The following is a 26,233-nucleotide window of genomic DNA, read 5'->3' as shown; positions in this document are numbered from 1 at the left end:
ACAGACTAGAATTAGAAAAAGGGAATACCTTTTTGGTCTTCTATAGTAGGCTACAAGTTTTAAAAGCAGAAGCCCTAAACCTATGAAGACAATATAAAAAATTTTTCATTTGAAACCTAAGACTATTCTCTTAGCTGTCTACATTATTCAAAAAGAGTCAACATGTTTGCTTTGTATTCTTTATTTCTTTGTGGGGGAGGGAGGAGGAAAGATGTTAAGAAAAAGTTTGTTTTCTGCTTTGAAGAGCTTTCCCAAAAAGTGGAGATTCAATTTTATTACACATTAGCATGGACAAACACTGTTTGCATGACAATTTGAATTTGAAGTAATATGTGTAATAAGTGTTTTTCTCAAATCCAGTGTATTCATTTGGACAAAGAAGTGTTCCTGTTCACCTATGAAAGGAACTAGCACTTGGCCATCAAAATCACAAATCAATTTTGTCTTTGATTTGAGTATGACCTAATTACTAAGAAACCATTTAGCAATAATGGCCTCAAACATTTAAATATACTATGAAACTGCAAGTAATTAAAAGACTACTAATTCTAATAACTATGCCACCAGTAAGGGCAGTAAGATAAGAATTCTAAGCCTGGATGTCAAGTCTGGAGAAAAAGAAAAATAATCTTGCTTTTGCAAAATCTATAAATAAAGTAGATGGAAGGGATAAGAATTAAAAGTGCATATGGAGCCGGGCATGGTGGCGCACGCTTATAATCCCGGCATTCGGAAGGCTGAGACTGGGGGATCACGGTTCACAGACAGCCTCAGCTACTTAGTGAGGTCCTCTGCAACTCAGTGAGACCCTGTTTCAAAATAAAAATACAAAATACGGCAGGGAGTGTAGCTCGGAGGTCAAATGCCCCTGGGTTCCATCCCCACACCCACAAAAAATAAAATAAATAAATAAAAGTGCATATAGAACTCAGAATTATTTTCATTAAATTTTGCTACATATTCCAGTTCAATAAGCGTCACAAGGAAAATAACCACTTAAGGCAGAAGACTTGACTGTTGCTGGTCAGACTTCTTGAGCAAAGAATGAATACAGATCAACCTTTCAAATTTAAACTTAGTCATTTGTCTTGGAACAAGTTTTTTTTGTAAGATATGCCTTGAAGAAAATTCAAAGCGGAGTAAAATTACAGAAAGCCAGAAACTTCAATACATCTAGACAGATGTTTGCTTGTAGTTTTTGGTATCCAAAACCTTTTTTCCACACATGGCACAGATGCCTAAAACAAAACAAACAAAAAAACAAACACATGTAAGCAATCAAATCATAATACCAACTATTTTTATTTTCCATCTTGAAGTTAAAACATTATTTAACAGCATTAGGCAAGAGGAAAGTAAATATATTTTTAACCATAAACATGTAATTAAGTTCTACTTTGCCTTAGAAAAAAATTCTATCATTCTTTCTGCTATCCAAATTAGCAGCAAATGAAGTATGTTTGATAGAAATAAAAAGTGGGATTAAAAAAAACATACCCTTTTTGTAGGCACAGCCTTGGCAATAATGAGAACCTGGTTGATGCACGGAACTTTTACAAATTCTGCAAGTGGAAAACTTATTCTTTCCATATGGATCAAATCTACAGTTTTTTTTTTTTTTAAAAGAAAGAAAAAAGTACATTACAACACAAACATTTTTAACTCCACTTATTCAACATTGTTGTATACTGAAATCCTTCTTTAGCTATATACCTGTTTTTTTCTTTAATTTTCTGCAGTGACCATTAAAAGATGGCCTGTTAAAGAGAATTTTGCTTAAAACTCTCCAGTTGTTCTTTTTCACATTGGATAGAATCTAAGCCTCCTGTCATGTTCTTTCAAAGTCCTCCATGATTTGACATCTCCCTCCTCTTTTGACCTCTACTGTACCACACTCCTCATATACCATTCTCATTCCATGATATGCCACGCCCACTTCCACCTGGAGTGGGAGTGTTTTCTGTTCCTTCCTAAGCTTCTCCCTCAGAGATTAAATACCTGACTCTGTGTTACTTGAGTAACTGGTTGCTGGGATAAAATGTCACCTCCTCAAAGAGGGGCCCCTATCTAGCATCTAAACTAATCTGTTCACTATAAAAAATTAGAGAAAAAAAAGGTTAATAAATATAGAATGATTTTAGTATATATGTAAGAAATAACACTGGTTTGGAACAACTTGCTAATGGATATGAGATGTGGGGAGAAGGGAGGAATCAGTAATCTTAGGTTTGAACAACTGGATTTTATAGTGGTGTGAACTACTTTGAGAAGATTGAAGGAAAATGGGTCAGGTAAACAGTTAAATTTGGGAGTCATTAATACATAGTTTGAACTTAAAGCCAATGGACTAAAAGTCCCTTTAGAAAAATTTCTAAATTATATACATATAAGTTCATAAAATATGTACATATATGAGGATAAAGGTTAGGACTAAGTCCTCAGGCACTTGATTGAGAAGAAACAGCCAGAGCTGGGAGCATAACCAGAAGAATGAGGTGCCCCAGAAGCCAAGAGAATAATGTGTGCCAAAAAAAAAACAAGGGCTCTTAACTAACTTTTATCCCAGATAGCATATTTGTCCAAAGTCCTATTTATAGGATGTCCTCTTAGATATGTAAAAAATACTATATTGTTCCAGTGTACTATTTATAAGATAATTTAATTTTTAATGATAATAAATATATAAGCTTTAGATTGATTTTAACCAATTTCAACATACCTGAAATATTCATAGAATTAAAAATTGGGGGCTTAATGGTTGTTTTTTTTTTTTTTTGGTGGTATTGGGGATGGAACCCTTCTACCTCTGGGCTATACTCCCAGATCTAATTTTTATATTTTATTTGGAAACAAGGTCTCTTAAGCCAGCTAGGCTGGCTTCGAATCTGTGCGATCCTCCTGTCTCCGCCTCCCAAGTGCAGGGATTACAAGTGTGTACCACCATGCCCAGCTAAGGGACTTAATGGTTTAAGAGATGAAATAAGGTAATAGAGAAGTGGCCCTCAGTTTTAAGTCATTTGTGGCCAGGCATGGTGGCACATGCTTATAATCCCAGTACTTGGGAGGAATATTTACTCTAGTAAGCTTAATATTAAAAAAGAGTGAACATTTATTGGGAGGCTGAGACAGGAGGACCTGGGTTTGCAGCCAGCCTCAGCTACTTAGTGAGGCCCTCCGCAACCGAGTGAGACCCTATTTTAAAATAAAGAATAAGAAATCTGGCAGGGGGTGTAGCTCAGAGGTAGAATTCAGAGGTAGAATGGGTTCAATCCTCAGTACCACACACACAAAAAGAGAATGAACATTTACAACTGCATTATGAATGCTCTTACCTTGCTTTTTTTGAAGTCAAAGCTTTATTTTCATTCAGCTTTCTTCCACCACTTTCTACATATGTAAAATATATAAATATTTAAATATATATATATATTAGTGGGTTATTACTATGTATTTAACATATAACATCTAATGTCTATCAATTAGTTTACCTCAACTTTTGGCTATGAGCTCTTTTTTTTTTTTTTGGTGGTACTGGGGTTCCTGGAAGCCTGTCTACCTCTGGACTATACTCCCAGACCTATTTTTACATTTTTATTTGGAAACAGGGTCTCCTAAGTCAGCACACGTGGCTGGCTTCGAACCTGCGTGATCCTCCTGTCTCTGCCTCCCAAGCGCGGGGATTACAAGCGTGTGCCACTGTCGCGCGCAGTGACGACTCTTACACGATCTTCCTCAAGCAGTTTTATTACCCCAGGTTCTTGTACAGTTACCATTCCTCTTTAATGCTCTCTCAACGCCCTCTCAGGTAAAAACAACATCAGTCTTCTATCCTCTCCCTCATCACTCCACCAACCCTCCTTCTGGCACTCTATGTCTCTGCTGCAGCACACACCGGTCACAGTGGTGGCTTTGTGAACATGTCCGTCCCAGCTCGGAGCCCAGAGCAGTCCGCCAAGAAACTGCTCTTCCTGTCCACCAACCCTCTTAGCTCCTTCTCCTTCCTTCCCGCTAGGGCATGCGCGCTTTTTAACCTTCTCCTGGGCGGGCAGGTGGTAGCACGAGGCGTTGCGTCACTAATTATCCGTAAGGCGCCTGATAGGGCTCACTGCGCAGGCTCAGGGCACCGCCAGCCTCGTGAGCCTCGTGACTTGGCTGCAAGCCCAGGCGCCATCTTGAGTCCACGCTGGCAACAAGCCTGGGTGCCACCTCGGTCCTGCCGAGTGGTCCCCAACATGCCACCACGCCCAGCTAGCAATTAGTTTAATATTTCATTCTTTAACATCCTACAAATAGAATACCTTATATCTAAAATTTTAAGATCCTTACTTAATAGTCAAATTCTTAGGATAGTACTTAAAAAGAAAACAAATTAGGGAAACAGTAAAAATTTGCATAAAACACAATTATTTTATTTTTTAGACCCAAAGCAGTACTTAGCTACTGTGAAATCTGGAAACTCGTTTTTTTTTTTTTTTTGGTGGTACTGAGGTTCCTGGAAACTCTTCTACCTCCGGGCTACACTCCCAGACCTATTTTATACGTTTTTATTTGGAAACAGGGTCTCTTAAGCCAGCGCAGCTGGCCTTGAACCTGTGCGATCCTCCTGTCTCCACCTCCCAAGTGCGTGAATTACAAGCGTGTGCCCCCACACCGGCTGGAGACTCCTTTTTGATGTATAAATCTTGAATATAGTGACGGTGTTTCTTTTTCTCTCCTTTGAAAACATACTTCACGCCGGGTATGGGGGCGCACGCTTGTAATCCCAGCGCTTGGGACGCTGAGATAGGAGGATCGCACCGGTTTGAAGCCAGCCTCAGCTACTTAGTGAGGTTCTCTGCAAATTAGTGAGACCCTGTTTCCAAATAAAAATATAAAATAGGTCTGGGAGGATAGCCTGGCGGTAGAAAGCCCCTGGGTTCCACCCCCAGTAGCACCACCACCAAAAGAAAAACTAAGATTCTATCAAGCTAAAAAAAGATAAAAATTTTGAGATATAGTCAGCACTTGAATAATTACTTAAATTTGCTATCTCTTGCCTAACATATTACCCCATACATTTAACTCAAAGAACTGAATAGAAGATATTAAATCAGCCAGGGGTGGTGGTATATGTGTGTAATATGTGCATTCGGGAGGCTGACACCAGAGGATCACAGTTTGCGGACAGCCTCAGCTACTTAGCAGGGCCCTTTGCAACTCAGTGAGACCCTGTTTCAAAAAAAATAAGTAGGGCTGGGGGTGTAGCTCGGAGGTACAAAGCCCCTGGGTTCTATCCCCAGTACTGAAAAAAAAAAAAAGAAGATATTAAATCATTGGGGGAGGGGGTGGGGCATTCATTTGAACCCCCCCCCATACCATTTAAAAAAAATCATTGGGAGACTCAGTATTCTTTAGTGTTTTATAGACGGAAGTACAAGTACATTGAACAGATAACAAAATTTCACTTTATAAATGTAAAAGCTAAAATAGTATTTATAGGAAGTATTTGGTTCAATTCCTATATTCTAAAAGAAAAAAATTACCTGTGGTATTCCTTGCTCCATCTTTCCATGTATCTGGAGTGATCACAGTTCCAAGTTTCTTTTCACCTGTTATAATAATATAGTAAAAAGAGAAGTATAACTTACCATCTAATAAATATACTATGTCATGTCTAAGGGTCACAATGATATCAACAGTCATAGTAGGAGCCTGCTAATGCTGGGGTAAGGGCCAGTGAATTGAGACTCAAGATATTAATTGTGGGCAATGGATAACTAAAATTTGTAAAATTATAAGATGGTTTATAATAGGTTTTTACTATTATACTTTGAACAAATCTGATAAATCTCTTCATTGCATAAATATTTACTGAGCTTCTATCAAAATACAAAATACTATACTATGCTATACAAATACTATTACTATACAAAATATTGAAAAAAAATAAAGTCATGAATCAAAGTTCTAGATTTCAGGAAGCTTCTACCTAAATTCACTAATTTTTCTTACAGTAACCTGGATTCCACAGGCAGACCATAGGAGATACATTAACAATGGTGATGCATGCCTGTAATCCCAATACTTGGAGGCTGACAGAAGCATAGGTTCTAGGACAGCCTCAGAAACTTAGTGAGGCTCTCAGCAACCTAGTGAGACAAAACAAAAATAGTGTCTCAAAACAAAAATAAAAAGAAAAGCTAGGGGTATAGCTTGAAGTTAGACTACCTCTGGGTTCACTCTCCAGTATCCCCCCCACAAAAAAAGAAGAAAAAAGAGTTTATAGTTTTTATCAGATTCTCAAAGAGGTTAGACTTCAAAAAAAAAAAAAAAAAAAAAAAAGCTAAGAACACTTCGTTCAGCATAAATATGATAGAAAATGGATGGTGGCACAAGCTTGTAATCATAGCATTCGGGAAGCTGAGACCAGAGGATCGCAGTTCGCGGACAGCCTCAGCTACTTAGTGAAGCCTCTGCAACTTAGGAAGACCCTGTTTCAAATTAAAAAAGAATTAAAAATAGAGCAGGGGGTGTAGCTCAGAGGTCGAATGCCCCTAGATTCCATCCCCAGACCTGGGGTGGGGGGGAGTGCTGGGCATGGTGGTGCATGCTTGTAATTCTCGGGCTTGGGAGGCGGAGACAGGAGGATCATCGCACAGGTTCGAAGCCAGCCTTGCTGGCTTAAGAGACCCTGTTTCCAAATAAAAAATATAAAAATAGGTCTGGGAGTGTAACCTGGAGGTAGAAGGGTTCCACCCCCAGTACTATCAAAACAAAACAAAACAAAAACCCCAAAAAACAAAACCAAAAAAACCCCCCAAAACAACAACAACAACAACAACAACAACAACAACAACCACCACCAACAACAACAACAACAACACCACCACCACCAAAAAGTATAGAACCGGGCATGGTGGCGCATGCTTATAATTCCAGCATTTGGAAGGCTAGGACAGGAGGATCACAGTTTGAGGCCAGCCTCAGCTACCTAATGAGATCCTTTGCAACTCAGTGAGATCCTGTTTCAAAATAAATAATAATAATAAAAAAAAAATAGGGCTGGGGGTGTAGCTTGGAGGTAGAATGCCCCCCTGGGTTCCATCCCCAGTACCAAATACACACACACAAAAAGAAAAAGTATAACTGTGAGCTAAAACAGTAAGATATATTCTATGAAAGAAGAAATATCCTGGTTATAGATGGCCAGGAAAGCTTTGTGAAAAAGAAGAGATAAGTTGTGGCCTTATTGTGGAGGGTCCTGAATGTCAGGCTTTAAAATTGCCAGGAGCTATTTCTTTTTTTCTTTTCTTGAGGTACTACTTGAAGTACCCCCAGCCCTATTTTATTCTTTATTTTGAAACAGGTCTCACTAAGTTGAGGAGGGCCTCACAAATTGCTGAGGCAGGGTATGGACCTGGATCCTCCTGTCTCAGCCTCCCAAATAGTACTGCGATTACAAGCATGTGCTACCATGCCTGGCTAGAATTGGAAGTTTGAGGCCAACCTCAATAACTGTCTCAAAATTAAAAAAAAAAAAAAAAAAAAAGCCCCTGGGTTTAATCCTTAGCAACATAAAAAAAAAATTCATATCACTCAGGAAATTAACTCTCTTAATTTCCCTAGGATCCTTAATTTCTCTGGAGAAAAATAATTTATGGTATAAAGAAAATTACAAGCAAACAAAACCAGATACAATTCTTATCTGCTGAAGCTAAAATGTATGGAATTGACAAAAATTACAAAGAAGGTCCAAATTATACATGTAGGAACTATACACCATAAAAGATATCAGGACAGGTGCATAATCAAAGACATTAAGCTATAAAACATTTAAAGTCTAATAGACAAAACCCAAACAACTGCTTAAGTGAAGGATGGGACAGAGGTAAAAAATGCCAATGTCAAAAAGTGTAAAGTGCTTTTTGGAGTGATAAAAATGTCCTAAAATTATAGTGATGGTTGCACAACTGTGTGAATATTCCAAGAACCATTAAATTATATTTACATGTGTGTTTTAATGGGGATTGAACTTTGGGGCATTCTATCTGCTGCACTCCAGCCCTATTTTATTTTTTGTTTTTAAACAGAATTTCACTAAGTTGTTGAGGCTGGCTTTGAAACTGTGATCTTCACGTCTCTGCCTCCCAAGTGCTGGGATTAAATGTGTTCAATACCAAGTTGAGCTTGAATTGAACACTTTAAATGGATGAATTTTATGGTGTTGAAATTACATCTCAATAGTATTTTTTTTTAAAGCTTAATGTAAGCTGGGCATGGTGACGCACACTTGTAATCCCAGCGCTTGGGAGGCTGAGACAGGAGGATCCCACAAGTTCGAAGCCAGCCTCAGCTACTTAGTGAGGCTCTCAGCAACTTAGTGAGACACTGTTTCCAAATAAAATATAAAATAGGTCTGGTATTATAGCACAGAGGTAAAAAGCTTCTGGGTTCCACCCCCAGTACCAAAAAAAAAAAAAAAAAAAAAAGAAAGAAAAGCTTAATGTAAGAAAGACAATAGTGCATAAAATATAATCTAGTAAAACAGAGGTATTAGTTCCACAGAATAGAGGAGAGTTTAATTCTGGTGCCACATAGTGGTGATGGAAGTATGACAGAAATAATCAGTTTTTGAGTAAATGGAAAAGCACGTTTATACTACACACTATCTACATTATTTAATTCCTAAAAACCCCGTGAATTATGTTTTATTCTAATTTTTAAGAGGAAAAATATCGTCTAAGAAATATTAAGTAGGTCATCCATGAACATTCTTTTACCTAATATTGAAACATACGGGTGATTATGTCCAAGTTTTATCTACTGAGGGATATCAACAACATGGATTATGTCCACTAGACAGTAACTGGGATGACAAAGATATGTCTAATCTGAGGAAAGACTTGGAGATATGAAATCTGTTTTTATTTTATTTTGCAGTACTGGGGATTGAACCCAGGGCATTATACCTCTGAGCTATGCTCCCAGCTCTGCTTTTTTTAATTCTTTATTTTGAAGCAGGGTTTCACTAAATTGCAGAGGGATTCACTAGGTAGCTGAGGCTGGCTTCAAACCCGTGATCCTTCTGTTTCAGCCTCCCAAGTACTGGGATTAAAGGCGTGTGCCACTAAGCCCCGCACTGAAAGCTGCTTTTAAATATATAATCAGATTGAGTAGGGCGTGGTGGGCACGCTTGTAATCCCCACGCTTGGGAGGCGGAGACAGGAGGATCAGGCAGGTTTGAAGCCAGCTGCGCTGGTTTAAGAGACCCTATTTCCAAATAAAAAAGTATAAAATAAGTCTGGGAGTGTAGCCCAGAGGTAGAAGGGCTTCCAGGAACCCCAGTACCACCCCCCCCTACACAGTACCACACACACACAAATACACACACACACACACACACACACACACACACACACACACACAGACTGTAAAGTTAAAAAAACAAGACAAAACCTACCGAATACTTTCTGGAAATCTAAAGGGTTTGCATTACAATAATTGAGTGGTAACTAAACGGAGGTAAAAGACTTTTCTAAAAGCCAGGGATGCCTGCATAATGAGACTCTTCCACTCCAGCCCCAATGCTGTCGGTATTTATTCAAAGATTTTATGTCATTTGATGGAATGCTGACTTAGGGTTGTCGATAAAGTTCCAGGATGGCCAGCTAGTTTTAATTCCGGGTAACTAGTTAATATATATATATATATTCTTAGTAAAGTATCACTAAATATTGCACGGGACAAGGTACAGCAGTAAGGAACAGCTAACAAAGCCGTCGCAAACACTGCACGGTACAAACTTATAGCGCTGAAAAGTTATTCGCTGTTTATCTAAAATTAAAATTCAACTAAGTCCGGAAATTTTACTGGCTACATCTGGCATTTCTAGATGGCGCCGAAGTGATTTTTGAAGATTCGTTTTACGCCTGAGAGGGCCAGTCAAAAAGCTGTAATTGGTGAGATCTAGGGATAGGGGAAGATGAGGGAAATAGACAGCGAGGTGCAGAACTGAGACCACTTTGAAAACAAAATACATAGGATTATATGGTCACTGGAGAGAGGCGAGAATGGCCAGAAGGCAGGATATGGGGACAAAGGCTAGAACCGAAGATCTGTGAAAGGAAGAAGAGAGAAGGCCAAACTGGGATCTCCCAGCTTCTGCCAAACGCAGAAGCGGGCCGCTAACTCACACTTTTCGCACACCATGCTCCCGCCGACCTTTCCCTCCGCCGCCGCAGTAGCTTGAAAACATCAACACCACAGCCGCAGGACTCCCTTCCGGCCGCGTCACGCCGCTTCCGGCTTCAGGCCCTCCGCTTCCGCCCGCGCGAAGCCTGAAGGGCGCAGGAGGCGCCCAGCGAGTAGGCGGGCGGGGCTGCTCTATCGGCCCGCCTCTCCCCTCCTGCGATTGGCTGTGCGGCCGCCGGCCTCCGCCCTGGCCGCGCCTGCGCGAGGGGTATGGCGGCCCGTCGCACCTGACGGGAGGCAGTGCCTCCCTTCCCTTCCGCGGGCGGGAGAGTTAGGTAAGCCCCGCGGGATGCCCCCGGCGGACGCCGGAGCTTCAGCGAGCCTCAGCGGCCAGCTCTCCCCGGCCTCCCCTCTCGAGCGCCATCCTGCCGGCGTGACCGGCCGCCGACCGCGTTTCGCATCCGAGCTCCGTCTCAGCCTCCAGTTAGTCTCGGAGCACCTGTGCGCTTTGATCGTGCCCCTCGGCTGTTTCCTCGTGTTCGCAGCCCCGCCGGCCGAGGCTGCGGCAGATTCCCGAGCGCCTAGGGTGGGGTCGTGCTGCCGCGGAGGCGGAGCGGGCACCCCGACGGCGGCTGGGGCACAGCGGCGCCTCGCCCCGCGGCCGCCGGACGCTGCGGGTCTGAGGAAAGGGCGCTCTTCACCCGCTTCGTTCGCCAGCGCGGCCTTTGGGTGCTGCCCACTGTATGAGGTCCAGTCCGAGGAGAGCTGGGATGCTGAGGGTGGCCCCGACCGGGTCCCTGATGGGGGAACGAATTTCCGCCAACATGACATCGTCGGAGGATAGAATCTGCGAGAAACTTTTACTATAACCCCTACCCCCCTTTTTGCGGTACTGGGGATAGAATCCAGGGCCGGTTGTACCTCCGAACTACACCCCCAGCCCCATTTTCTAGTCTTTCTTATGCTTGAAACTGAGTCTCACTGAGTTGGGAAGGGCCTCACTAAGTAGCTGAGGCTGTCCGCGAACCGCGATTCTCAGGTCTCAACCTCCCGAATGCTGGGATTACAAGCGTGCGCCAACCTTTATCCTTTCTTGCTGTAAATTATTTTTCCGACCCTTGGGGCGCGGGGTGTGTGGGGGGGGTCTGTCTTCTCTTTAAAGAGGCCAAGGATCAAAATGGTTTTAGGGAGTGAGGCCTTGAACGAGTGTCTCTAACCAGTTCATCCTGTTTCTTATCATTAAAGTTTGTGCCTTTGAAAAGTGATTATGTGAGTTAAACGAAGGCAATTAGGGCAGTACTCAGATTCGCCCATTTCCCTTTCATACTAGTGCCTCCCTCTCTTCACTTTCGTGCCCCCCCTCCCCATGTCTTTATTTTGGGAGGATTATTTACCACAGTATGACATATCCACTATTTAATAGTCCTTACTTAATATTAGTAAATACATTGTATAAGTTTTTAGGTAATTTAAATATATGTATTTAGAGACAGCAGTTTTCCTTCCACGTGTTATTTTTTGAACATTATAATGATAAATATTAGGATTCATTATTACATATTCATACATGCACATAACATAATTTGATCAATTTTATTCCCCAGTACAACCCCTATCTTTCTCCTCCCAACTGGTCTTCTTCCTCTACTCTACTGGTCTCACTTTAATATTCATGTGACTCCCCCCTTCTCTCCCCCCTTACATTTCCCTTTTTTTCCCTCCCTGTCTTCCACATAGTAGGTAACACTCATGTTCTACTTTTGATTGGAATTTGGCAACTGTAACAGATGTCATTTTGGTATTGGGAACCTTTAATTTAGCATAATACTCATTGAACTCCATTGCCTAGCCACCATTTGCGTATTCATGGGTATACTTGGTGTCATTTGGTTTGCTAGAAGATGTGAACTACTGTGATGTTAGAAAAGGTAAAATCACCATCAGTTTAGCCAGAATGTATTCACAGGGTGTCTAGAATGCGTGTTATATTTCCAAATGGAGACATTTAATCTATGCAGTTATATATCATCTCTGATTTTGACTAAAAAAAAGTAAAACCAATTGCTTAAGTGGTCCTAATACATGACGTTTTTACAGATGCCACTTACAGATATTTTAAAAATTATTAATTTTTTTTAGGTTCTGAGAGAGATTTGTACCATAATAAGAAAAACCTAGGGTAACATAGAGTGTCAAGTCTACATGTACATTTACACCAGTGGTTTTGCAACAAATACATTGTCCATAGAAAATTGAGTTTATTTGATGGCTTGTTTTTAGATGTTGAAACATTTAGAACAGTGGTAAAAACAGTATTACAAATGATTTTCTTTTCTTTATTTTTCATTAGATAGCCACCCAGGAAAACACCATGAGAGATACTGATATCAAGAGACTACTGTATACCCATCTTTTATGCATATTTTCAATTATCCTAAGCATCTTCATTCCATCATTTTTCTTGGAGAACTTCTCAATACTGGAAACACACTTGACCTGGTTGTCCATCTGTTCTGTTTTTGTAACTACTGTCAATCTCGTATTATATTTAGTAATAAAACCACCTGCATCTTCTAAAAGAAGTTCTTTATCACATAAGGTAAGGCTTACTTCCTAATAATCAATTTTTGGATGAAAGTTATGTTTCTTTCAATGGAAGAACAAAGCGCTAGTCAAGTATTCATTGGGTTATTTATAGTATGTAAAGTGAACTGGATTTTTTTTTCAAATAAGTAGCCTGTTATTGCTATAAGGCTGTACACACATTGATAAGAACCTTGCTGTGCATTAATTGTAGAATTACACTTCTTCAGTGGATATTACAGCATTGTGTGCTGGTATAATCATTGTTTTACATCATCAGTAGAGATAAATGCATGTGGTTATTTATCTTTAAACCTAATTTTAATACACATTGCAGTTTATTTTTGTACTTCTGAATGACTGGCTTTTTCAGTAATTACAAAGTAAATTACAGTGGTAACTTGTTTCAAACATGGCCTTTCTTGACTGAACAGTTCAGGATTTCAGATATTGAAAGCAGTTTTCTGGAATATTCACTGTACTGTAACATTTGACTATTATTTTAATAAAGTCTTTACATAACCCATTGTGTTCCATTGTCCTATTTATGGTACATCTAAAAATCATAACTTGAACAACAAATATAACATTTATGACAGCTTTGAGATAAATATTTGTTTTGGAGTTCTATTTTGTGTGTGTGGGGGGGGGGTACTGGGGATGGAACCCCCAGGGGCTTTTCTATCTCCAGGCTATACTCTGAGTCCTATTTTTATATTTTATTTAGAAACAGGGTCTCAACTATGTTGCTGAGAGTCTCACTAAGTAGCTGAGGCTGGCTTCAAACCTGTGTAATCCTCCTGTCTCAGCCTCCCAAGTACTGGGGTTATATGTGTGCACCACCACACCTGGCTAGTTCTTTTCTTTTGAGAAAAGTAATAGATAAATGATTAGTGATGATGCTTATTAATATTAATGGCATCATTACTAATGATAATACATTATATAATCTCTAGATGTGCTGATTTTGTTAAAATATTCACACAATTGAAAACTTGGAACTTATTGGGTTAACATTCAATACTATGAATAAGCTCCCTGTTAGGTTATTTAAGACACCTTTACTGTATCATGATTTAAAAACCTTAATGTGTCTTATATCTTCTTAAGTTCCAAATCAAGCAAGTCCCACGCATGTGCCTATTTGTAGATGTTTGTGTCTTTTTTTCATATGATTCATAAGGTAATATCAGTGTGGTTTAAAAAGTTATTTAGTATGTTGCTTTTTTGGTGCAATTTTCCGAGGAGTTTTACTTTAAAATGAAAAAATTGTTATTCTATAAATATTTCATGTGTCATTACATAATAAGGAGTATGACTTTTTTGAATTCTAGCACACTTACCAATAAATATTTTACAAATATTGATAAATGACAGCTTATTACATATCATAGAAACAGAAATCCGTTTTGACTATTGTGTTGCTTGAATAGGTAGAAGTGGCGTGTGTGATCTTTTCCTTTTGGGGTTTATGGCCTGTATTGAGGGTTATGTATGTGACTGAGTACAATATATGTGAAATAAAAGAATGTTTAACTGTTTTACACACTATGAAAAAAAGTTGTATTTATATACAAAATGGAAAAATTTATTATTCTTTAGGCATTATCTTGAAATTATTCATTTCTCTTTTAGGTAACCAGATTTCTGAAATGCTGTATCTACTTTCTTATGTCATGTTTCTCCTTTCATGTGATTTTTGTCCTATATGGAGCACCACTAATAGAGTAAGTTTGAAATTTCTACTTTTAAGTTTATGTTTTAAAACACTCTGTTGACAATTAGAAAAAAAATTGTGTGTTCAAGATAGGATAAAAGTATCATTTCCCTTTTATTTTTTTAGCACTGCTATTCTTACTATCTAAAAAACCATGGAATAACTTAATTAATTAAATTCTTCTATTACTTCACCTTCTATTACCCAACTGTATGTTGGGAGAAGGAGAGGAGAAATATATATATATATGTGTCTATATATATATATATATATATATATATATATATAGACACATATATATATACACACACACACATATGGCTATGTATATAGTTATATATTTATACATAATTATAAGTATATACACATTAAACTTAACAGGTTATTCTTTTCTAGGTTATTTCTTTTCTAGGCAAGGGAGAACAAGGTCTTTGTCATGGGAAATGGGTAGTTTCTAATCCTTAGAATAAAATGAATGGGTGGAACAGTAGTTCTCAAAGTATAATGATATAATACATGTAAAAACTTGTAAGGGCTCATTATAATATGTATAAGTTGGTTATAATCAGCATATCAGTTCTTAGTAAATAATTCTAAAGTACTTTAAGAGTTTGTTTTCCTAAGAAAAGTCAATAGATGTCTATATTCAAATAGTTAATAAGCTAATATTTATGGGTAAAATTGAACTCAACATTTAAAAAAAAAAACTGACCAGTTTCAAATTAGTGGAAATTAAATCTACAAATATTTCTTACATAATGCTTATAACTTGGGAATCTTCCATTTATCTTTGATTAATGGTCATGGTGAAATGAGTGATTTTTGTATACATATGTGTGTATGTATACAATTAGAAAATATAGCTATGTATACAGTTATATATTTGTACATAATTATAAGTATATACACATTAAACTTAACAGGTTATTCTTTTCTAGGTTATTTTCTAGGCAAGGAAGAACAGGTCTTTGTCATGGGAAATGGTAGTTTCTAATCCCTCTTAGAATAAAATGAATGAGTGGAACAGTAGTTCTCAAAGTATAATGATCTTCCAGCCAGAAGCATCAACATTTTATCAAACTGGAATTATCAGGTCTCAATCAAGAACTATAGGGAAAGAGCCTACCACTTTTTAGTTTAGGTTCTCCAGATGGTTCCAAAATAAAGTTGAACCACTGGTTGTAAAGAAAGTTCCAGAAACTGTTCAGGAAGAAAGTTAATTATCTAGAAATGAGGTTTTGGGTTTGTTTGTTTGTTTGTTTGTTATTTGTTTTTTTTTGTTTGTTTTTGTTTTTGGTGGCACTGGGGTTCCTGGAAGCCCTTCTACCTCCGGGTTACACTCCCAGACTTATTTTATACTTTTTATTTGGAAACAGGGTCTCTTAAGCCAGCACGGCTCACCTTGAACCTGCAAGATCCTCTTGTCTCTGCCTCCCAAGTGCGGGGATTACAAGCATGCACCACCACGCTGAACTCTAGAAATGAGGGTTTTTTTTTTTTAATTTTTAAATTTTTAAATTTTTATTTTTTTTCGTGGTACTGGGGTTCCTGGAAACCCTTCTACATCCGGGCTACACTCCCAGACACCTATTTTTTTATATTTTTATTTGGAAACAGGGTCTCTTAAGGCAGCGCGGCTGGCTTTGAACCTGTGCTATCCTCCTGTCTCTGCTTCCCAAGCGCGGGGATTACAAGCATGCGCCACCACGCCCGGCTAGAAATGAGGTTTTTTGAAGTCAGTGTATGAGAGTTTTTACCATTGATGAAATTTATCATCAAAGCCCGGTATTTGCTAGATTGTTTTTTAAAGCTTTTATTTCAGTCGTAAAATTATTTGTAGTTATCATTTTGATGGGACACATGTAATTTCAAAGTATAAAATATTTTTATATTAAAGCTAATTGTATAACAAACGTGTGTGTATGTTTACTTTTAACACTTTTTAAAAGATTGATAATGTTTTTCTTCCCTAGGTTGGTATTGGAAACATTTTTATTTGCAGTTATTTTGTCTACTTTTACTACTGTACCTTGTTTATGTTTATTAGGACCAAACCTCAAAGCATGGCTGAGAGTTTTCAGTAGAAATGGGTAAGTTTTAATTTTACATTTTAGTTATATGTTTTGCAGAACTGTATAGTTCTCAAAGATGCCAGTAGGAGCCAGTGCATTTGGGGAATGAGGGCAAGGTACAGATGGTTTGAGAGGGACCCAGACAGGCAGAACTACAGGTTTCTCTCTTAACATTAGCAAGATAATCTTTGCTTTTTTATGTATATGATATAATTCTACTTAGTCTTTGTTTACAAAAAAGTTTGTGCTACCAAAAGAAAGCTTTGAAAACCACTAAGATAATTTATCACTATGATAAAGTGCCATGTATAAAATTACTTATATTTCATAAGGTAGAAATGGGATCCATGACTCAAAATGTTTGTGTAACAACAATAATTTCTTTTTTATATTTTTTCATGGTAATATATCATAGTGCAAGTTTTATAGGATATAATTTTCTTAGCAGCTCTATATATTTTCAGTATAGGTGAGTTAAGATTTCAACTTCTTTCATGGTATTTAAATAATACCTACCAGTGATAGTTGAGTTCTGACTAAAACCAGAAGATAATTTGGTGCCCATAGTTTTTTCCTATTTATCAATAAGTAACAAAAACTTCTTGAGCACTTACTCTGTATTCCTCATTATGCTAAACTTTATGTGGATCCAAAAATATTAGGAAGATTTTTTTTTCCCTCCTGAGGAGCTTTCATATTTCAGGGGTTAAGAACAAAATGAGTAAACAATATGAAACTAAAACAGTGTAGATGGTCAATGCTATGGGAACTCTGAGGAGTAAGGGACCAGTGAAGAATGGAGCTGAAGAGAGGAATGATATAAGGAATATAAGATTTAGTGAAACCAAGAAGAAAAGATACCTAGTGCTAGGAAAATGGAGGAAAACATAGATTGAAATGAAGTTAATATATTTGTGTGATTTGAATGGGGAAAAATTAGCCCAAGGGGAACAAAGGATGCATGCTGAGTACATTGGCTTCATAAATTTTTTTTCCTTTAGAAATGAGTACTCTTTGTTCTTTTTAAAAGGTACATCTTCTGTTCATAAAAGTCTCTAGAAAACAAAACTCTAACAACTGAAAACTTTCCCATTGTATTATCATATTATTCCAAGTAGAATTAATTTCTTTTAACATTTTAGTTTGAAATTTTATTTTTGTATTTTTAAATTTATTGGTGCATTGCAATCATACATCTTGATGAGGTACAGGATGGTAGAGGCATACATGCACACATAACTCATTTAGCCCTTCCCCAATTACCACCCCATTTCCTCCTTTCTCCCTCCTCATATTCAACTTAATGATTGAAATATTTGTGAAAGTGTATCATGTGCATTAGGGTGTTTCCCTCTTCCCCCTCCTATCTCCCTCAGGTTGCCTGCTTTACTCATCTAAGGTTTTTCCTCCTTTGTTTGGAGTCCTACCCATGTCACATTTTCTCCTTAGTTTCCACATATTAGGAAGAACATTTGACTTTTTTATTTTTTGTGCCTGAATAATCTTACTTAGCATGATGTTCTTTAGTTCCAACCATTTCCCTGCAAATGACATGAATTTGTTCTTCTTTATGGCTGAGTGAAATTTCATTGTGAACATATCTCATAGTTTTATAATCTGTTCATCTGTTGATGAACATCTTGGGTGGTTCCATAGTTTGGCAATTGTGAATTTTGCAGCTATAAATATAGATACACATGCATTAGTCTGATAGTATGGTTTTTATTATTTTGGGTAAATACCCAGAAGTGATATAGCTGGGTTATATGGTAGATTCATTCTCATTCTTCTGAGGATCCTCAGAAGAATACTGTTTTCCAAAGAGTTTCACTAATTTGCAATCCCACCAACATACTAGAGTTCTCACTTCTCCACATCCTCACCAGCATTTGTGGTTGTGTTTTTAATGATTGCCATTCTAATTGGAGTTAGGTAAAATCTCAGGATGGTTTTGATTTGCATTTCTCTGATTATTAATAATGTTGAACATTTTTTCCTACATTGTCCATTTGCATTTCTTTTTTTGTCTTTTATTTTTTTCACTTGCCCTTTGTGAGTGTGTGTGTGTGTGTGTGTGGTACTGGGGATGGAACCCAGGGACTTTCTACCTCTAGGCTACATTCCCAGACCTATTTTATATTTTATTTTGAAACAGGGTCTTTCTAAGTTGCTGAAAGCCTCACTAAGTAGCTGAGGCTGGCTTTGAACCTGAGCACTCCTCCTGTCTCAGCCTCCCAAGTACTGGGATTACAAGCATGAGCCACCATGCCCGGCTTCACTTGCTCATTTTTTTGATTGGGTATTTGTTTTCTTAGCGGTGAGTTTCTTGAGTTTTCTGTATATTCTAGATATTAGTTCTCTATTGGAGGAGTAGCTGGCAAAAATCTTCTCCCTTTCTGTCAGCTCTCTATTGAGGTTCTTCGTAGTTTCCTTTGCTGCACAGAAGCTCTTAAGCTTAATGTAATACCATGTATTGATCCTCCTTTAGTTTCTTGTGCCTTTGAGGTCTCATTGAGAAAGTTTTTACCTGTGCCTGTGTGTTGAAGTATTGGACCTATGCCCTCTTCATATAGCTGAAAAGATCTTTTGTCTGATTTCCAGGTCTTGATCCTTCTTGAATTGACTCATGTGTAGGATGAGATAGTGGGGTTTATTTCAGTTTTTCTGCGTATGGTTAACCAGTTTTGCCAACACCATTTGTAGAAGAGGCTATCTGTTTTGTAATGTATATTTTGGCCTCTATGTAAAAAATCAGTTGGCTGTAAGTGTGTGAATTTGTTTTTTAGTCTTCTATTTTGTTCCATTGGTTTGTGTATCTGTTTTTGTGCTAATGCCATGCTGTTTTTATTACATGGTTTTGTAGTATAGTTTGAAGTCAGGTGTTGTGATGCTTCCTGCATGGTTCTTGTTGCTGTGAACTATTTTGGCTATTCTGGGAAAATTTTAAACAGTGAAAACTGGTTGAAATCTTATTGGTTTAGATTATTGATTTATCAAGGTTTGTATTCTGTGTCTAGTAATTAAAGATATATTTGGAGGAGACATGGTCATCTGATTCTATAGCTAGTTCTGCTATAACAGAATATATGTGTTAATAATCATTGTGCTTTTCCAAAATGGGCAATAAAAACCATGTTTATAGGAAAGATGAGATTAGGGACATAACACTCAAAAACTTTGCCACTTACACATAAAAAGAAGTTAGGAGACTTCTGGGAAGATGACAACCGAGGGAAGCAGCATATTATCAGTCCTGCTGACACTCAATCTCCATTGATGTGAAAATAGCACTCTGACGAAAGAAAAAATCCAGCATAAATTTGAACAAAACACCAACAAGTGAAAAAGAGCTAGAAGGCAGAAAAAAAGCTAGAAGGCAGATCCAGAGAGCAGAAAAGTAACCTGCTCACCTCCAATGGCTGTGGCCGAGGACATTGTGGAGGCATCATCTTGCCTTACCATGCTGGGACTGTCAGTATTGCGACCTCAAGACCCCCAGCATAAAAGCCAAGGACTTGAAGTAAGTAGCTGGAGCTCATTAGAATTATAAGCTGTCAACTTCTCATGCATAGACACCAACTATAACTTGCTGAAGGGGTGGCTGAGCTCATTGTGCCCTCCATAGATCCAGAGAGGAGCTCAACAACACTGTAAGTGAACCTGCTGTCTCTTCAGGAGATTGACCTGCACTGCTGCAGAGAATCCTGCAGCAAGTGACAGAGCTGCGGTGTCTGATACTTTGTGGTTCAACCTGGGGAGGGGTGGCATGTGCTGTTGGACATAGTAGAGGCTTGGATTAGCAGACAGCCTCCAGTGCCAATTAGGCAAAAAGGCCTACAGTTGCCAGGGCTGAGAGCCCTAGTAGGACCTCCAGAGATTGCCACAGACCACCAAATTGTGATGACTGGGGAGAAGTCACACCAACCCAGCCCTAACTGTAGAACAGAGACTCCTTTATATACACACTGGGTTTGGCCCTACCAGCACGCCTGGCCTACACAGGCAGGGAGAGACTTGAGCTCAGCATTGGTAGAAAGCGTCAAGGGAAACCTGCACTTAACAATGGATTCAGGCCCATTGATACTAGCTGCCTACATAGACTGAGAGAGTCTCAGATACCCAGGCTTGCTGCAGGAAAGGTGCCAGTGGCACACAGTGCTTGCATAAAAAGAGACTGCAGAAGCCAAGTCTGCTCAGTATTTATATATTTGTAGGGTTGCATTATTTTTTGTTGTGTGTTTTGTTGTGTGTGTGTATGTGTGTTTGTGTATGCTTGCTTGTTTGCTCTCTATCGCTTTCACAAGCCTCCTCCCTTGTTCATATCTATGTTTTTTCTCTATTTTTTCTTTTCTTTTCTTTGTCTTATATTAAATCTACTTCATATTACTAACCTAAATACTCTACATTGGTTTCCAGATTCCTACTACATATTCACTATCTCTAATCTTTACTATATACTACCTTATCACACTCTTAATCTTGTTCTATTTGATTCTGTGACTTTACCCTATTCTTGTATTTATAACTTCATCACTTTCATCCTCACTCAACTTTCACCATTGAATACAACATAACTTGCCCTTGTAGATAACAAGTTGACACCTACAGACTGAAAAAAATCTATCAAAAGCAATAGATCTGAAATCATGTGAAGGCATAATAATAAGGAAGCAATGAGCTCCCACAACCTCACAATAACAGAATTGCAGAGATTGCCAAAAGGACAAATCAGAAATTTAACAGTAGAGATGATACGGGATTTCTGAAAAGAATTTAGAGAAAATCTGAAAGAAACAAAGAATGCAGTCATTGAAGTGAAAGCATTAATAAAATAAACAATAGAATCTCACTTTAAGATGATCACTCCAAATATGAACACATAGTATATATTTAGATAATAACAGCATGAATTGGACATCGAAGAGGTAAAGGCCTATCTTAAAGAGCTAACCTAAGAATAATAGTCATAGAAGAGAGAATAGAAGGTGAAACCAAAGAGATTAATAATCTTTACAAAGAAGGATAATACTTCAGAAAATTTTCCAAACATAGAAAAAGAGATTGACACACAGGTACAGGGAACTTATAGAATCCCTTTTAGACAAGATCAGAGAACAGGTTCACCATGCCATATCAAACTGACAAATGTAGAAGCCAAGGAGAGAATTCTAAAGGCAACAAAAGCAAAAGAACAATTGACATTCAGAGGCAAACCAATTAGAATCATTTCAGACTTCCCAAACCAAGTCACAAAAGCCAGGAGGCCCTGAAGTGACATTTCAAATTCTGAAAGAAACTGTAGCCAAAAATTTCCTATCCAGCAAAAATATCTCACATTTGATGAGGAAATAAAAGCCTTCCATGACAAACAGAAGTTGAAAGAATTTATGTCTTCCAAACCACCACTAGAGAAAATACTCAGATATTAACTGCAAAGGTAAATAACAAACACTAGAACCAGAGAAACAAGATTTTCCATCAAGCAAACAACTAAGCAAAGAAGAACAAACACTACTTAAACAGAAGTTAAAACTCAAAATGTTAGAAATTAAAAATCATCTCTCAATAATCACGCTGAACATAAATGACCTCAACTCCCCAGTAAAAAGACATAAGGTGGCGAAATGGATTAAAAACCAGAATCCATCTATCTGCTGCCTACAAGAAACACACCTTACAAGTAACAAACTAAAGGTGAAGGGCTGAAGCAAGGTAATCCATGCCAATGCAACTCAAAGACAAGATTTTTTTTTATGATATCAGACAAATTAGACTTCAAGCCCAAGTCTGTTAGAAGAGACAAAACTTTATCAGTATCATTTTATACTGATAAAGGAACAACTCAGCAAGAGGAAGTAATGACAGTCAACATTTATGCCCCAAACAAAGGTGCAGCTTTTTCATAATACACTCTGTGACATTAAGTCACACATAGATCCCAAGACAATAATACTGAGACTTCCAACACTCCTTTCACACCACTAGACAGATCTAGATAAAAGGTCAGTAGAGATGCCTCAGACCTAAAGAACACCATAAACCAAATGGACCTATTAGACATATAGAATATTCTACCCAACTACAACAGACTTTGCATTTTTCTCAGCTGCTCACAGAACTTTCTCCAAAATAGAGCACATTCTGGGCCACAAAGTGAGCACTAGCAAATTTTTAAAAAGTGACATCTCCCCTGCGTCTTTTCAGACCACAGTGGACTTAGAAATCAACTGTAAGAAGATGCAGAGTAACCACACAAATACATGGAGGCTGAACACCACACTGTTGAAGTAAGGGGTGATCAAAAGTTAACACCAGATAGGGACTGTTGTAGTTCTTGATACATTCTGTGAACTGAGGTAGCTGGGAGATAGCATTTTTTAGAAAACATTGAAGCTTGGCCTGATGGTATGCACTTGTGGTCCCAGCTGCATGGGAGGTTGAAATAGTAGATCCTTTGCGCCCACAGTTTAAGGCCATTTTAGGCAGCATAGTGAGACCTTGTCTCAAAAAAATAAAAAAGATTAAAACAATATTGAGATGTGGTTCACCTACCATATACATGACCTATGTTAAGCATACTATTTAATGATTTTTAGTATATTTACAGACACATACAGCCATCACCAGAGTCCATTGTAGATTTTTTCATTACCTCAAAAAGAAAGCCAGGCAATTGAAGCTCAGTGGTAGAGGGCTTGCCTAGTATTCATGAGGCCCTGGGTTTAATCCCCAGTACTGGGGGGGGAGAGGGAATGAAAAAATCCCTGTATCTTTTAGGTATCACTTTCTTATTCTCTCTCCCCAACTCTTACACAATTACTAATCTACTTACTATCGCTATAAAATTGCCTATCCTGGACATTTCATATAAATGGAATAATGCTTTCAGATTCATCCATATTTTAGCATATATTAGTATTTCACTTTTTATGCCTGAATAACTTGTTTATATATATTCCACATTTTGTTTATCCATTTTTTGATGGACATTTATGTTCTTTCTACCTTTTGGCTGTTATCTGTGTAAACCTATATTTTTATTTCTTTGGGGTATATTTCTAGGAGTGGAGTTACTGGGTCATGTTTAATCATTTGAGGAACTTCTAAGACTGTGTTCCTAAGTGTCTGTGCAATTGCCATATCAGTATATGAGAGTTTCAGTTTCTATACATCTTCAATAACACTGATTATCTTTTTGATTGTCACCATCCTGATTATAAAGTTTTGTTGTGTTTTTTTCATTCACTTTTTTGCTGATTAATGTCAAAAATCTTTTTATGTGCTTATTGGCCATTGTTTATTTTCACTGGAGAAATGTATCTCCAGATCATTTGTTCTTTTTTTAATCTCAAGGAAAACAGAGGAACTATTTCTAGTTTATCATAGTAAGTTTATTATATATAATTTTTTTTTCTGGGGCTATTTTAACCTTGTTTCTGCTTTTAGACTGACATAGCTTGCTTTTTCCTGAGGTAAAATTTTTTTTCATTTATTATAAAATTTTACATTGAAACTTCAGAAATTTGGTGAATAAATCTGTTATATTTTTTTCATGCCTATCAGCACTTTATCCCATCTCAGAATGATCTAAAAATTATAGAAAGGAAAATATTTTAGCTGTCAGATTTACAGAAATCAGTAAGTTTTGATAATATATAGTATTAAGGTTTGGAGAAGCAAGTCTTAGTGGTAATGTTCAAACTATATGAAGTATAATTTGATTCAAACTCTATGAAGTATAATTTAGTTCAAACTCTATGAAGGGCAATTTGATAACATCTTTAAAATTATCAATAAAAAGCTGGGCATGGTGGCACACACTTGTAATCCTAGCATTCGAGAGACTGAGACAGGAGGATTGCAGTTCGCAGACAGCCTCAGCTACTACTTAGTGAAGCCCTTTGCAACTCAGTGAGACCCTGTTTCCAAATAAAGAATAAAAACAATAGGGCTAGGGGTGTAGTTTGAAGGTATAATGCCCCTGGGTTCCATCCCCAGTAACACACACACACACATACATACACATACACACACACACACAATCAATAAACACCTTTGACCCAACAGTGTCCCTTTTAGGATTTTATTCAGTAGATATACTTGCATACCTACAAAATGTCAAATGCATAGGATTACTCATTTCAACACTGAAAAAAACTAAATGTCCTTTAGAAAGGAATATGGTTATGTAATATTTAATCTCCACCATGAAGTACTATGCCACTACAAACAAACACGCACAGACTCTCTCAACTAATTTTTTTACTTTATTTACTCTATATTATGTAGCAAAAAAAGGTTTTAAAATGTGTATAGTATGCTACTATCCTCTGTAAAAAGTTGGCAGGAGGATAGGGGGAAAAGATATTATCTGTGTATCTCTGGATCTATTAGAAACTGATAAATACATTGATTCTCTCTGGGTAGAACATCTGAGAAGCTAGAGGACATGATCTGGAGACTTTCCACTGCATCTCCTTTGCTGTCTTTTGAAATTTGAAGCATATTCATGTATTTACCCAGTCAAAACAAAAATTGTAATAAGTTAGATTTTACGAGTACTTGCTTGATTATTGAAAGTTAGGTCTGAATCAAGAAGCTGCAAGATTTTTCTGATGCTACATAAACTTAGGTAGACTGCAAAAGTTATCTTTCTAAAAATTTCATCATACAATTGGAAAACAGTTCAGTTGTTAGAGGACTATGCAACAATAACCAATTTGTAACAAAATATTTTATTTAATATTACATAGGGCATGATAAGAAATAGTAATAATATAAAATATTTAATACTTTGTACATATTTTATGAATTTTATGGCATTTTCAGAGCAATCTAGTGAGATATTCCTATTTTTGCCATTTTACACATAAAGATGGTGAATAACTGACCATAACCATCAACTGATAAGGCTGGGACTTGATTATAGATCATCTGACATACCATATAGGTCTTAGAAGACTCCAATAATTGATAGTTATAAAATGGGTTTTTAGCCTTCACTACTTAGTAGCCAAATAATCTCAGATATGCTGTTAGCTTCATGTATTATCTTGTGTAATATAACTAAAATAAAACTATTATGTACTTTGCAGGGTTATCAGAACTGAGTAAGTTAATAAGCGAATTCAATAGCATATGATCAGGAAACATTTGCTAAATGAACTAACAGATGTCAGGGATCTTTTTTTTTTTTTTTTTTTTTTTTAATGTTACTGGGGATGGAACCCAGGGGCTTTCTCCCTCCGGGCTACACTCCCAGACCTATTTTATATTTTATTTTGGAAACAGGGTTTCGAACCTATGTGATCCTCCTGTCTCAGCCTCCCAAGTGCGGGGATTACAAGTGTGTGCCACTCTGTGCAGCTATCAGGGATCATTTTTATATGTTATATTTCTGATCCTTACTGGCTTGTCTCAGCATGTCTTCCTGGTTTGGGTAACAGACCAAGGACCACAGTACATAGATGATCACAGATGAATAATTTTTTTGTTGTTAATCTAGTGTGAAGTTTATTTAGGTTTTGTCAAGAGAGGGGAACTTAAGTCTTTATATCTCTACAATACATAATAGATTAGTGGTAGTTCAAATTTCTTTGTAGCACTGTTATCACTCAAAAGCTTAGTATAGAAAGTATATCAATTTTTTAATGATCTAGGAGGAAATAACTAATTTGTTTTAACCTTAGAG

At 37.5% G+C, this 26,233-nt stretch overlaps 2 protein-coding genes across 2 annotated transcripts in view; one reads left to right on the top strand and one right to left on the bottom strand.

Annotated features, from left to right (window-relative positions):
• Window positions 1-1,173: 1,173 nt before the first annotated feature.
• CRIPT (CXXC repeat containing interactor of PDZ3 domain) lies at window positions 1,174-10,188 on the bottom strand (the record flags this gene model as incomplete). The annotated part of the gene is made up of 5 exons (XM_080711869.1): window positions 1,174-1,238; window positions 1,498-1,601; window positions 3,333-3,387; window positions 5,523-5,588; window positions 10,173-10,188. 5 exons carry the CDS (start codon window positions 10,186-10,188, stop codon window positions 1,174-1,176), a joined length of 306 nt encoding a protein of 101 aa, XP_080567995.1.
• A 2,353-nt stretch (window positions 10,189-12,541) lies between these two features.
• PIGF (phosphatidylinositol glycan anchor biosynthesis class F) overlaps window positions 12,542-26,233 on the top strand; it is a gene marked incomplete at both ends in the record, with an annotated part of 40,291 nt that continues 26,599 nt past the window's right edge. The window contains 3 exons of the mRNA XM_080711251.1: window positions 12,542-12,769; window positions 14,389-14,480; window positions 16,444-16,560. Coding sequence (XP_080567377.1) covers window positions 12,542-12,769; window positions 14,389-14,480; window positions 16,444-16,560 — 437 coding nt within the window. The remainder of the gene's footprint in view (window positions 12,770-14,388; window positions 14,481-16,443; window positions 16,561-26,233) is intronic.

Source organism: Muscardinus avellanarius, assembly GCF_963383645.1.
Source record: "Muscardinus avellanarius genome assembly, chromosome: 15".
Classification (NCBI taxonomy): domain Eukaryota; kingdom Metazoa; phylum Chordata; class Mammalia; order Rodentia; family Gliridae; genus Muscardinus; species Muscardinus avellanarius.
Note: the sequence above shows the minus strand (reverse complement) of the source record. Positions and strands in the feature narration are given on the sequence as shown.